The following is a 13,498-nucleotide window of genomic DNA, read 5'->3' as shown; positions in this document are numbered from 1 at the left end:
TGTTCTGGTTTCCCTTAAGATGAAGTTCTTCCACAGTTTTCTTATATTTCAAAATAATTATAGATGATCCACGGGTTCACCTGATCGCATCTAACTTGCTTAACGCTCTGGGCTTTCTTTTTGTTAAAACTAGGCGATGCCTAGTTTTAAAGGATATGAACCAGACAGTAGCAGGGCGCTGATCTTTAAATCTAGTTTGAATATTCTGTCGTATGTATAATAGCACCAAATCTAACACCTCCTCTCTAGATAGGCCAAATTCATTTTTTTTCGTTACTTTTAAACTCCACTATTTCCTTTTCTTCAAGAGTAGACAAATATGTTTCAACTCCACTACCACCCTTACCTTCTCTTGAAGTCAGTCCAGTAACACATGTCCCTCTAATACGATGTTTTAACATAGAACATGGAATATTGTAAAATGTTGATTTTCCCCTGGTCGTCTTGTTCCCATTTCTAATGTCATAAAGTGCCTTATTAAGATCCTTTGCGATATCCGAAAACCCAGCTCCTTTTTGAGTTTTTCTTTTGTATGTTCTCACCATTACATGCAACAAAACCAAAAGGAATTAGGAAAAAATACGTAAACCATTAATTAGGTCAGTTTAGATGAGGGAAACAATATGTCATAAAAGTACATTGATAGCATATTAAAGTTTGCCTAATGTTAACTTATTTTATTGGTAGTTACATTTTGTTAAGCTTAGTCATTTATTTTTGTAGCCTAAAAATAGTCTCAAATTATCTACTGGTATAACAATACATCAAATGGGGTAACAAGGTCCTGTGGGGTAACTGGCCCCATACCTGACCTAGTGACATGGCCCAATTAAAATAAAAGCAAAAGCTCACGGGGTAACTGGACCACCCATCCTAACCTCAAAACTTCCAGAGTACACGTATAAAACTAAGTATAACATTGTTAATTATAAATTCTTTAGTAGTGCTAAAATAAAAAATGTGACAAAAACACTTACCTTGATTACTCAAAAAAATTACTTAAATCGTAGTCACAGCGTAATGTTTCCAGAAAAACCAGGTAAAAATTTTCAATGTTCTCACATAAACCAAAAGTACGAGTGAGGTTAGAGGAATTGTTTGGGACAGAAGACACATTTTTGCAGTGTTGCCAACTGTTAAATGTTGAAATACTCTTACAGTTTTAGGAAGCACAGCCTGTGGCCCAGTTACCTCCTCCGCCTTCTTTAAATCTTAAAGCAGTGATTGATAATTTGAGTATTTTTTGCAGCTACTTTTAGCCACTAATGCTCACAGCTCACAATTATCCTTGCAGAGGAAAATTGCTTCTAGTATTGCTTAATTTAAATAATATGTAATCATTAATTTATTAGTTGCGTTGAATGTGTCTTTAATATTGGAAGTTTATCATTAACTCAGGCATGGCATTTTTCACATGCTACAAAATTCATTTAATTACTGTAAGAGGGTTTGAGCCTGTTGTTACTATGTAAATAAATTTAAAAAAATAAATAAAATTCACAACCTTGTCATTTCTGAGATATTAGTTGAGGTTTAGCATAACTCACTGGTTGTAAGTGACTGTACTTTTACCATCTGCCTATATATAACAAATATTGCTGTGTGTTCACAGACAAAATAAATCTTTAAATTGAGTTTCGACTAGTTCATAGTTTACTGTAGGATATCATTGCAATTAAAATAATGACTATTATTATTGCAACAAAATTTTGTGATATTTTATGCTAAGAATGCATTTTTAAAATGCGTATACTGTAAATGTTAAGAAAAATTTAGAGTTGCTTTTTATGGCAGGTTTTATATATATTTTTTTACATTTATTAAATACTGCTTTATATTTACTTGCTGTAAATATTTATTATTTAAATAAAATAAAAGGTTCTATATGATTCATTTATACATTTAAAAATATAATTATATTATAATGTTTTGTATTTATTATAATATATACAACAATCAGGACTGTTATTGATGGAAATAAATGATAATCTGGGAAAATAGTTGATTGTATGAAAATATATGCGAGGGTAAATCAATTATAAACGGGATTTTTTTTTTTAATTGAAAAATAAAAGGTAAATATAATTTTTTTCTATATAGTTCCTTGTTTAGCAATACATTTTTCCAGCGAGAAGGAAGGTTTTTTTAATCACAGTATCGTAGAATGAAGCTGGTTGCGTCAGGAGCCAATTGCGCACGAATCCCTCCACACCCTCGTCATCATCAAATCGTTGGCCTTCTAGAGCTTTAAGTGGCCCAAACAAATGAAAATTGCAGGGCAATAGATCCGGGCTGTTGGGAGGATGATAAAGTTGAGTCCATTGCATTTCTTTTAGTTTTGAGACCGTTAAAGATGCAGTTTGGGGCCTGGCGTTGTCGTGGAGATTGACTCTCGAATCGGTTGGTCTTGTCTTTTGGGGCGATATGCAGCTGTTATCTTCTTCAACAGCTCGCAGTAGTTAGCAGCATTTGATTTGAGTGTTGCTTTTACAAAAAATTAATGATCGAATTGCCTCGCCGGTCAAAAAAATCTGTTGAAAGTAGATCATGTTCCTGATTTTCCACTCGTTCTCGTCTTTCCATGATTTCTTTATGCCAGGAAATCATACGAGTCCTTGACAATGTTTGGTCCCTGAACTGTGCAGTCAATCAACGAAAAATTTCCGTCGCTTGGACTCCTTCGCGAGCAAGAAATTTTATAATCGCGCAGTGGAGGGATGCACCTATTACTTTGATATCGTGAGCATTACTGATGAATAGATTGGGAGTATGGAATGGCCGGCTCTTCCCACTCCTAATGATCCCACCCAAGCATATTAGAAGGGCGGGCCCAGTCCTACCAACCATAGATGCTCAGGAACAAAAATCCCGTTTATATTTGATTTATCCTCGTATATGGGTGTTTTCTCTTGTAGTAATTTTTGTCTGTAATTTTTATATTCTTACATCTACATAAGTTGTCTTAAGATTTGAAATAAATTTTTACTTTCCGTTCCATGAAATGAGATTATGTATAAAGTAAAGAAATTTAGTAAAATTTCAATAACTTACTTGACATTGAAGAGAGAAATAAATCTTTTTTTCAGGTTGAAAATTTAACATTGTAAGAATTAATGTTGTGTAGTGATATAGTATTGTTACAAAGGAGGAGATAAGATTATTCACTTAATATAATTTTTTATACACTTAAGCATTGCCATATTATTATTTCTATGCTTAGTTGTTGATCAGCTAGTAGACTACTGTCACATTAGAATGCAAAAGAATAGTGCTTATAAATTACTGTAACATGGAAAAATAAAAAATACTAGAGCTAGTGTTATGTACTATTTCGTAAATAAATATTTACGAAAATATAAGTGAAGTGTAACAAATTAAATGACTCCCACCATACAAAGAATTTAACTTTTTTTACTTTGTCACTGCACTGTATGTACTTAGTAAAAATGAGAACGAAATAGTGATAATGTTATAAATTGAAAACTAAAATGAAAATTATAGGAATCATTATTAATAAACAATTAGAGCAGGAGATGAGTCAAACAGCATACATTTATACAGTTTTTTTATTTTGTTGGCGTAATAAAAAAAGCAGCCTTCTCCATACAAACTGCAATAGTTAATGAAGCAAGGAAATCATGTCAATTACCTGTTATGAGGTATTTACTTTCTTTCTATGTTTATCAATAATTTGCCTACCTGTTGATGTTTACATGGAATTAAATAAGTTACAGCTACAAAAAATTTAAGTTTGTGATGCATTACTTTCCTATTTAAAGAGGTTTTTATCTTGTAATGGAAAAATAAAATAAAATAAAATATTTTTTAATAAAGTTTTCAGATAAAGAGGTTTTATTTTACATGATATTATTACTTTTAATTGAGGCTACATTTTATATTTTAAACCTGATGATTCATTAGAATTTCATGTTTAGCTACCACTAAACCCTCATTAAGAAGCTGTGACAATAGAGTGGTCTTTTTTTTTGGTTTAAAATCCCAATTCGGGAACCCACTTATATATGCCACCTTTTGGTGGCATGTATAGCAATGAGTTTGGAATCTGAAGTTTAAATAATTTCTGTTTTATTTCAGAATTATCTGTCTTCATGTTTCATAAAACCAGTTGTATAAAACTTGATTGAGTAAATAATGTTTTATATTTGTTATTCCTTTTTTTGTTCCATCTTTTCACATAATTTTAAAATTGTAAAGTTTTCAGTTTTTTCTTCCCTTCTCTACCGTTCATGTACTGTTATTGGTAAACCTAAATTAGTAATAATATTTTTTTGATAAATCTCTTGAGTGTAGAATATTTTTTTGAAGTTTCAGTATAAGACAAAATATCATATATCTTAAATGGTTTGTTTTGGGTATATGTTTGGCTAAGTGTATGGATAATCACTGAATGTATATTATATTTATGGTTAAAGTTAATCAAATATAGTATTGTATTTTTGAAGAAAAGTATAATTACTTCCATGTTTATTAAACTAATTATGCATATTTAGTTTGTAATTACAAAAAAATTAATCCTGAATTATATTCATAACATTGATTTTTGTTATATTACATTGTTTAAGTGGGGTCAGGATATGTAAATTATATTATGTCTTAAATTTATATCATATATTCTAACAAATAATAATGTTACATGCATGTATGTAATACTTAACATTATAGAATTAAATTTGTTTTATTAGAAACGTTAGACTGAGAAAATGAATTCTCAATTATGAAAAAACTTTAGCTGTTGTATTATTATAAACCAAAGACCTTTTAAAAAAATTAATTCTAATTTGTACAGTAATATTTTCATGTAATTCACGTTAAACAAAAAATATTTATACAATCTATGATTTGCTCTGATATTTGATAATAAAATTAAAAGACTGTATTGAACAAAAATAAGTATTTGATATAAATAATTTTTTTTATACATCTTGTAATTACATGTTACAATTACATCTTTTTATACATGTTGTACATATGATAAATTTAAGAAGTTTGTTATATACATTTTTTTTTACTTTCAAATATTTAAAATTTAAATGAGTAGAGCTCACAAACATTTTTATAAGGGTAATATTGATACTAATAATTGTTGGCATGCTTTATTATTAATTAAAAATTTGTTTTAATTAACTTGTCTTGGTTACATTATTATCTTTGTGATAAATTGTCTATTTTAAATGATACTTTAAATTACACAGGTCAGCAATGGAAAAGTTGTTTGAAAACTAATAACTGATTCTTATAAATTTTTGTGTGCTTTTGTAAATTTTTTGTGTTCAGGAAAAATAGTCAAAAAATTTCCATCATGTACCATTTTCTCACTTAATTTTTTTAATATTCCCACAATTGATAATCAATATTTTATTTATAGAATGTTGAATAAAAAATTAGGCATGTGTTAATTTTTTTGATGCTTTATTATCAGTTTGGTTTTATGGAATGAATACAAGTAGTGTTTCATAATTTTGGTTTTATACAGTAAGATGAGTGACTAAATAAGATGATTTAATATGGTAATTAGAGTGACTTCTTGAGTCACTTTTGTCAAGATATTACCTAACTCATTCATTCCTATTTCCCTTCACTTTACTGAAATAAAAATAAATCAGTTGCAGTTACAATATTGTGTTGAAAGGTTTTGCTAGTGTTAAATAGTTTTCTAAAGTGTTATAGTTTTCTTTCATTTTTTGAAGTTATTTTACTTGTGCTGTCCTTGTGTTTTTATATTTTAAAATTGCTTCAAAGGGTTGTGTTAATTCACCTAATAACTTCTGTTACATTTGTGGGGGAGTTTGTGGTGAAAAAACAGCAAGGAAATATTACAGACTTGTTAAAAAAGTGTACTATGCATATTTTAGGGTAAAACTTTGTGACCAAGATAAAATGTGAGTCTCTCATACAGCTTGTTCTACTTGTGTGGAAGAGCTAATACACAAATAGACGTTAAGAATACGTTTTTTTGGTTTGCAGTACCAATGATCTGGAGAGATCACAAAATCACACACAGTTATGATTGCTATTTTTGTTCTTGTAATGTACAAGGGTTCAATCTAATAAATAAGAAAGAAATTGTGTATCCAAATTATTATTTGGCTATAAGCCCTGTACCTCATGGCCCTGGTGTACCTACATCTTCAGTTCCAGAAAAACTGCAAGATATACTAAACAACTCCGAAACAGTCACAGGATGATGATGCTGATAATGATATTGATTTTACTTCTGGTAGTTATGAACTGAATGACTTGGTCAATTTTACTAAAAATTCAGCAGAACTTTTGGGATCTTGATTAAAAGAAAAAAACTTACCACTACTTTTTCATGGTACAGAAACAGGGAAATTTTCTTTACTTTGTACTTATCTGAAGATGGTAGATTAATTTATTGTAACAATGTTCCTGATGTAATGGAGCAGTTGAACATAAAATATGATGTTAGTGAATGGAGGCTGTTTATCGACTCGTCCAAAAGAAGCCTCAGAAATGTTATTCTTCATAATGGCAACAAATATTCTTCAGTGCTATTAGGACACTCTTTATATCTGAAACAATGCTATGAGAATTTAGAATTAGTTCTGTCTAAACTGAAATATTGCGATCATGAATGGGTAATAAGTGGTGACCTAAAAGTAATTTCTATGCTTCTTGGGCAGCAGGAAGGATACAGCAAATATACCTGCTTGTGTGAATGGGACAGCTGGAACAAGAAATAAATTGGACTAGAAAAAAATAAGAGTATTATTAGAACCTGGGAGCAAAAATGTAATGTGGAAAATTTTGGTTGATCCACAGAAAGCCCTCCTACCTCTACTTCACATCAAACTAGAATTGATAAAACAATTTGTAAAGGCTCTGTTTAAAGAAGGAGAGTATTTTGAATACATATACCGTAAATTTCCACAACTGTCAGAAGCCAAAGTGAAAGAAGGTATTTTTACTGGTCCAGATATTCGTAAACGTTTTAAAGATGTCTTTCAAATCAAAATGGAGGACATTGAAAAATAAGCATGAAGACCATTTAAAGAAGTTGTAAAAACATTTCTTGGGAACATTAAACCCAAATTTTAAGAGTGTAGTGAAAAACATACTAATTAAATTCCAAGATTTGGATTGTTCGTTGAGCTAGAAGATACATTTTCTGCATTCTCATATTGATTACTTCCTTGAAAATTTTGTTGCTGTAAGTGAAGAACAGGGTGAAAGATTTCACTAAGACATACAGTAATGAATGCATGTATCAGGAGAGGTGGAATGTGGATATGATTGCAGATTGCTGTTCATGTATGCTTAGATGATCCGCAAGCTGACTACAACAGAAAATGTGGCCTAAGAAACATTGAAAGGAAAAGAAAAGGGCAGTACAAGTCTTCATAGAAGTAAGAAAATGTACAAAAACTCTTTCTTTAAGTCATTACTTTTTTATAAATAAAAGTTTTAGATGAGGAATCCATTTACAGTGTTGGTTTATTACATTTTCTTTTTATAGTATTGTGAAAACTTATGTGATAGAAAAAAATGGTGGCCATATTTGAAATCAGCACACAAAATAACATAAAAATCAGTTATAAGATTACAAACAACTTTCAAATTCCTTAATTTTGTTGACCTGTGTTATTAAAGTAAATTGTGTAATTATAAAACTTTATTACACATTTTTGATGTAGGTTGCCTCAAGGGGACCCAGTAAGGTCTATTTTTCCAATGTTAAAGTAGCTAACTTCAGAAACACTTTTCTCATCAACTGCTTGAGATATTTACTTAGTTTCTGTTTGATTTTGTGCCTCTTTTTTCAATGTATTCATGTATAAATAAATTTTTGTATTGGTTGCATAAAAACATTTATATTTTTAGAAACTACAATTTTATAGGTTTTTCTCAATTTTATTCAATAAAAATTAAGCCAAGCAATCTATTTTAAAACCTATTTATCTAATAATGCTGCAGAAAAAGACAAAAATATAAAAAAAAAAAAAAATTAAGCGAATATTTTCTTGGTACCTCAGAAACGTGTTCTTAAAGTTAAAAAAATACTTTTTGTGAAATCACAATTAACTTTAACTCTTACATGTAATATCCACTTACTTTGCTTCTTAATAATAACCTGGTACGTATGAAAGCTCCTCTGGGTCTTCCTGGGCCTCATACATCTCCCAAAGTCTTCTTTTAACTTTTTTCATGGCATTGTTTACCTTTTTGATAAGTTCATAAACACTTTTTTGGCTCCGCACACTCGTTGCATATCTAGTTTATAATGTGCTTCATAATAGTTTCATCCATACCAATTTTTTCACATACTTTGCACTACATAATATTTCCAATGTTAAAGCTTGAAACAGCATCATTCACTCCAAACTCAAGTGGTGGCAGTGTAACAAAGACATTCTTAGGAATTTGAGTCCAAATTATGTTTGGATTTTGATTCTTTCTGTGAAGACATTTTCTGAGAAGTTCAGGCTTGCTTAAATCATTAAAAATTGGCTTGACTTCATCTAATATAGCTGGTGCAAGATGAAAATGTTTGCTGTAGTCATATTCCTTACCCTCTAATGATTTACAGTACTTACACTAGCCATCTATTCCTTTCCTGCATCAGGTTGCGAAGTGGCTATTCATTTGTCAATTTCAAGTGAAAATACTACCCACACTGCTCATCTCATATTTTCTAAATTCCTAACATTGCATGTTATAGCCAATCCATAATAAGTAGGAATGTCTTTTACAGCATTGTCAGTTAGCGCGACCAGATAAAAGTTGCCCATCTAGTAATTTCACACTACTCAATTTTGCTTTTACTTTCTGTAAACAAGTGCCCATTTACTTTTGGATATGTTCACAACATTCAAATTTTGTCACAGTGCAGTCATCTCAGGAAGGGTTTTCACTGACACGAGCACTGAATGCTTTGCTGTCTCCATCACCCTGATAATTCATATATCTAACTTTGTAGTTCTAGACAGATCTAGAGAATATTTGTCCTTCCACTTCCATCCTTCCACTCACTCCCCTATAATTTGCAAAACAGTTTTCATCATGAATGTCTGTCTTTATTTCATTCCAAACTTATGTAGTATAAACTCATCACAGAAACATCAACTATCCAGTGTCTAAAGATTTGGCAATTACGACCCCATTCAACAACTTGAACCCACGTTTCTGTCATGTATCATCTAGTGCAGCACTCAAGTCTGTGATGTTTTCATTTATTTTGATAGCCTCTTCAACTGCAGCTTTCGTGTTTTCCTGACAAACTTGTTTTGTAGCATCACCTAATACAACTTTCCAGTCGGGTAGGAGGACTTGGCAAATTCATCATACAACATAACATCTTTAACACACTATCACCTCTACAGACAGAGCATAACATAACCTAAAATTTGCATCATAAAGATCCTTATAACCTTTAGTCAGGATTTCCTACATTATTAGAACTTGAATAATGTGTTTTTGCATTACATCCAGTACATGAAAATTCTAGCTGAAAGGTAAGTTAGTCCTTTTAGTAATTTCTGCTGACAACTGTTCATAACAATGTTTACAAACAGTAATAGAAAAAAATACATTTAAAAATTTATCCAAGTCCAATAATTAATTCATAAGTAAAATTAGCGCTACTTGAATCAAGTGGTATAATCATCGTAAAAATGAGAAAAATCTTGTGCGTTTCTTCTTGGAACTAGATTCACTTTTTGTTGAAGTTGGGCCAATCAGTTCTGTTGAAGTACTAGAAATACTTTGATTAGAAATGTCAGTTTTTACTGGTACACCATTTTTCTACAAATATTTCCATTTTTTAAAAGTGGGTTTTGATCTTTTCATTATACAATAACATTACAAAAACACAGGCTACTTGTACAAATAGATGATTATAACAAAGTTACATATTTCCAACCTTTGAAATGCATGTATAAATTATTGTAATGATAAAATTAAGTGGTTTTACTAATTTTTCAAATGTTGTGCTCTTTTTAAAAAAAAGCATAAAACAATCTCCATTCATCTGAATTCATTAATTTTTGTCTCATTTAAAGTCAAAACTATACTGAATCAAATTAATTATTAAAAAAAAATCAAATTTCTGACTAATTTTTATTTACAGGATCCACTCAAATTATCAATGCCTTCTATAAGAAAGAAAAATTTATTTTTTAAAAATAAAATTAGTAAGCAAAGTATAATTTACAGTTTTTAATGATATTGGGAGTCTGAAAATTATAAATAATTAATTATGGTATCGGTGATAACTGAAATAAGTGGGAAAGTACTATAAACTCAACAACAAAGTTGGTTCCTGAATCACTTGATCAAGTTGGTTTTAACTTGACCCCTTAGAATTTCAGCCATGTTGTTATAAGTTGATTGCAAGAAGATCAATTTTTCAGTGAAATTATAGTATTTTATTTAAACAGTCAAATTTTATATTGCTCTACTTTGTCAAATTACAGGGTGTCTAATAAGTTAATACCCAATTTTAAATACATCCAGAATAGTAGGTAAATAGAATTTAATATTTATTTGGACATAGAAATTGTATAGAACACTTATTACCAACTGTCAATAGACTTCTGAAATGTCATCCAATGCTTCTGTTTGCCTTGTTCTTTAACATGAAATAATTCATTGACATCATCATTTGATATTTAAAAATTTAAAGAGGTATGATGACATTATTTAAATTGGGTGAAATAACAGAATTTTGCTATTATTTAGATAAGGTTTATGGAGGATTTTATTTGATAAAATACCTCATTTCTAGTTTGGATTTTTTTGCAATTGTTAGATCGGAAACAAAAAAATGAAACATAGGCAGAATTGCTTTTTCTCTGAACCATATTAAGGAATTGGGTGCCTTAATGAATCAACTAGAAGGGGCCAATTTTTGTCATCATGGATGGATCCAGGTTAATGGCTGATATAATTCCCATGGCATTTATTAATGGAAGTAGAGATGAACACAAGAAAAGTATTTGTAGAGAAAAGGAACAATGATTGCATACAGAATTACCCAGAACCAACGTTTACTGAAATCTGTAACTTAGAAACCTGAAACTTGTAATTACAATAAAATAATGTAATGTAGGCTTGTTTTTATGTATAATTGTATTAGTGCAACTACAGTACAATGTACAATTTTATGCACAATTCTCTTGTTAGGCTAAAAATGGCTTATTTTCACTATTAATATTTGTTCAATGTCAATAAATATTTAGCTATTGGTTTTAATTTTTTTCTCTGTTATGGTGAGCTGTTCCATGTACTGAAAATAAAATATTTTTGAATGCTTAATTCATTAATTTTCTTGAAGAATAAGCTTCGTAACTATTCTTTGGTTTCAAAACAAACTGAAATTGTGTCTGTATTTTTCAATTCTAAAACACATTGCTGAAAAAGTCTTGAGACAACCTTAAAAATTAGAGGTAAAAAAATAACCCATGTAAGATGTATGCATTCCATTTTACAAGATGTCATTATGTAATTATTAAGTTTTAATTAACTATAGAATCATCTCATATTTACAGAATTTATATTGGTTGTGGTTAATTTACTTAAATATATATTTTCTACTTTATTATTTTAATTTTTTGTTTTTACAAATAAAAAAATCTGGCAGAACAGTTGCATGAAATTTTAACGTAGAATGTATTAATAAGAATCATGGTTTAAACTATGATAGTTATTTCAGAAAATTTTTGTATGATATTTATTTTCTTTAACTGAAGGTATTTTTATTACGTTTATGCTTAAATGTATTATATGAACTGTACTATTTACCTATTTTTTCAAAATTAATAACATACTTATTTAGTGATTAATTCTAATTTTATCGAAGTACTTTTAATATGTTATATAAAACTTTGTGCAATATACCATTGTATTACAAAAAATATTGTAAATATGAGAAAGGTTTAATAAATGTTTTTCTTCCTCAGTCTTGATTGTTTTTAAGGTAATTCCACATGCAGTGTTATTAAAGTAATTTTGATAATAAGATTTGTAATTGCAAAATTTATATTTTTTTTAATATTACAATTAAGTAAAATTATTCAATTGATTTTTTTATCTGTATTTTTATTACATCACTTATAAAGGTTTGTTTTTTTATTATTTAATTCATGAACTACAGTAAAAAATTATAGAAGGTTAGAGTCTATGTAAACAAACGTTTTGGGCATAATACTAGCGTTACTTGGTTTGCTTATTCATGTACTTTTACTGCTATATCAACATTTTGACAATAAATTTACTTACATATTTTTTTACTTGGTAGTGAAGAAATATTTAGTTTATATTATTAAAAAACATATAGATTCTATGGTGTAGTTTATTTATTAAGAAGTTTGTAAATAATAATAAACAGTGCATCAGTTAATAATTATATAATGCAGCTCTGGTAAATGTTTGTTTTTCTTATAACATAAACTTGATTATGAAAAATTAATTAATTGTCTTTGTTTATGCCAATTTTTATGTTTGAGGTCTGTTTTTTTAATTTACTGATTAAGTAAATGAAATTTAAAAAAAAATTATAGTAAATATTCTTAAGCATACACTAATATACTGCCATCAATGTCATTGTATTTTTTGTTTAGAATTCAAATTATCTTATTTTTATGAAGATAAGTAAATTTAAGAATTGCATCTGCAGCAGAGTGTATGGTAAAAAATATAAACTTAATTTACAATGCTATAAATTACTAGAATATAAAATGGTATACAAACTCATGTGGGTTCTTTTCATAAACTGTTTACCTTCATTAATATGTGCATTGTTTTTAGGTTGTATTTTTGTAATCTAATTAAATTTTAATAACTCTGATAAACCTTAAGGTTCAAGAGACTTTTAATTGACGTTAAAACGACTATAAATTCATATTTACAGGAAAAATATTTTTTAATAGATACACCAATTTTTAAGTATTTCCATATTGCAGAGATTGGCATTTACATACTTATAAATTGAATTTGATAGGAGATCTTTCTAATCTCAGGATATTGCTGTTAGAGATAATACAGTTTCATACAGCCATAATTTGTAGAAGTACCTTGCTGAAACTGTGGATAAATCTTAGAAATCTAATTAATGAAAAATTTTTGTAAAAATGAAGTTGTTGAACTGTTCTGTTTTTACTATTTTTCACTTTTCCAAAAGCCATAAAATTTGCTTCAGTGTTGAAGGCTTATGAAAATAAACTTTGAAAGTAATGTTTTGGCGATTCTTCTCCTAACTGTGTGTTGGGGGTTGGAATAGCTAGATTAGTTTAAGCATTACATCAAAGTTATTGCTATGAATTTATGCTATTCGAAACAGTAGGTAGCCATTTTAATTTAAATGAAACTTAGCTGTGAAAAATTATTTGTTCAGTTTTCCTTCAAAATATTATTTATTATTATTACTTTTATTACAAAAATTATGTTGAAAACTTATAAACTAATGTTTTATTTTTTTTCCATACAACAGTTAATGCATCAAAATAGATATTTCATGTAT

General features: G+C 28.9%; 1 protein-coding gene across 1 annotated transcript in view; it reads left to right on the top strand.

Moving 5' to 3' along the window:
• Positions 1-10,896: 10,896 nt before the first annotated feature.
• Positions 10,897-13,498, top strand: part of LOC142322793 (F-BAR domain only protein 2-like) — a 28,110-nt gene continuing 25,508 nt past the window's right edge. The window contains exon 1 of the mRNA XM_075361869.1: positions 10,897-10,972. Coding sequence (XP_075217984.1) covers positions 10,897-10,972 — 76 coding nt within the window. The remainder of the gene's footprint in view (positions 10,973-13,498) is intronic.

Source organism: Lycorma delicatula, chromosome 4 (assembly GCF_047948215.1).
Source record: "Lycorma delicatula isolate Av1 chromosome 4, ASM4794821v1, whole genome shotgun sequence".
NCBI classification, from domain to species: domain Eukaryota; kingdom Metazoa; phylum Arthropoda; class Insecta; order Hemiptera; family Fulgoridae; genus Lycorma; species Lycorma delicatula.
The sequence above is the reverse complement of the archived record's forward strand: the minus strand, read 5'-3'. Positions and strand labels throughout refer to the sequence as shown.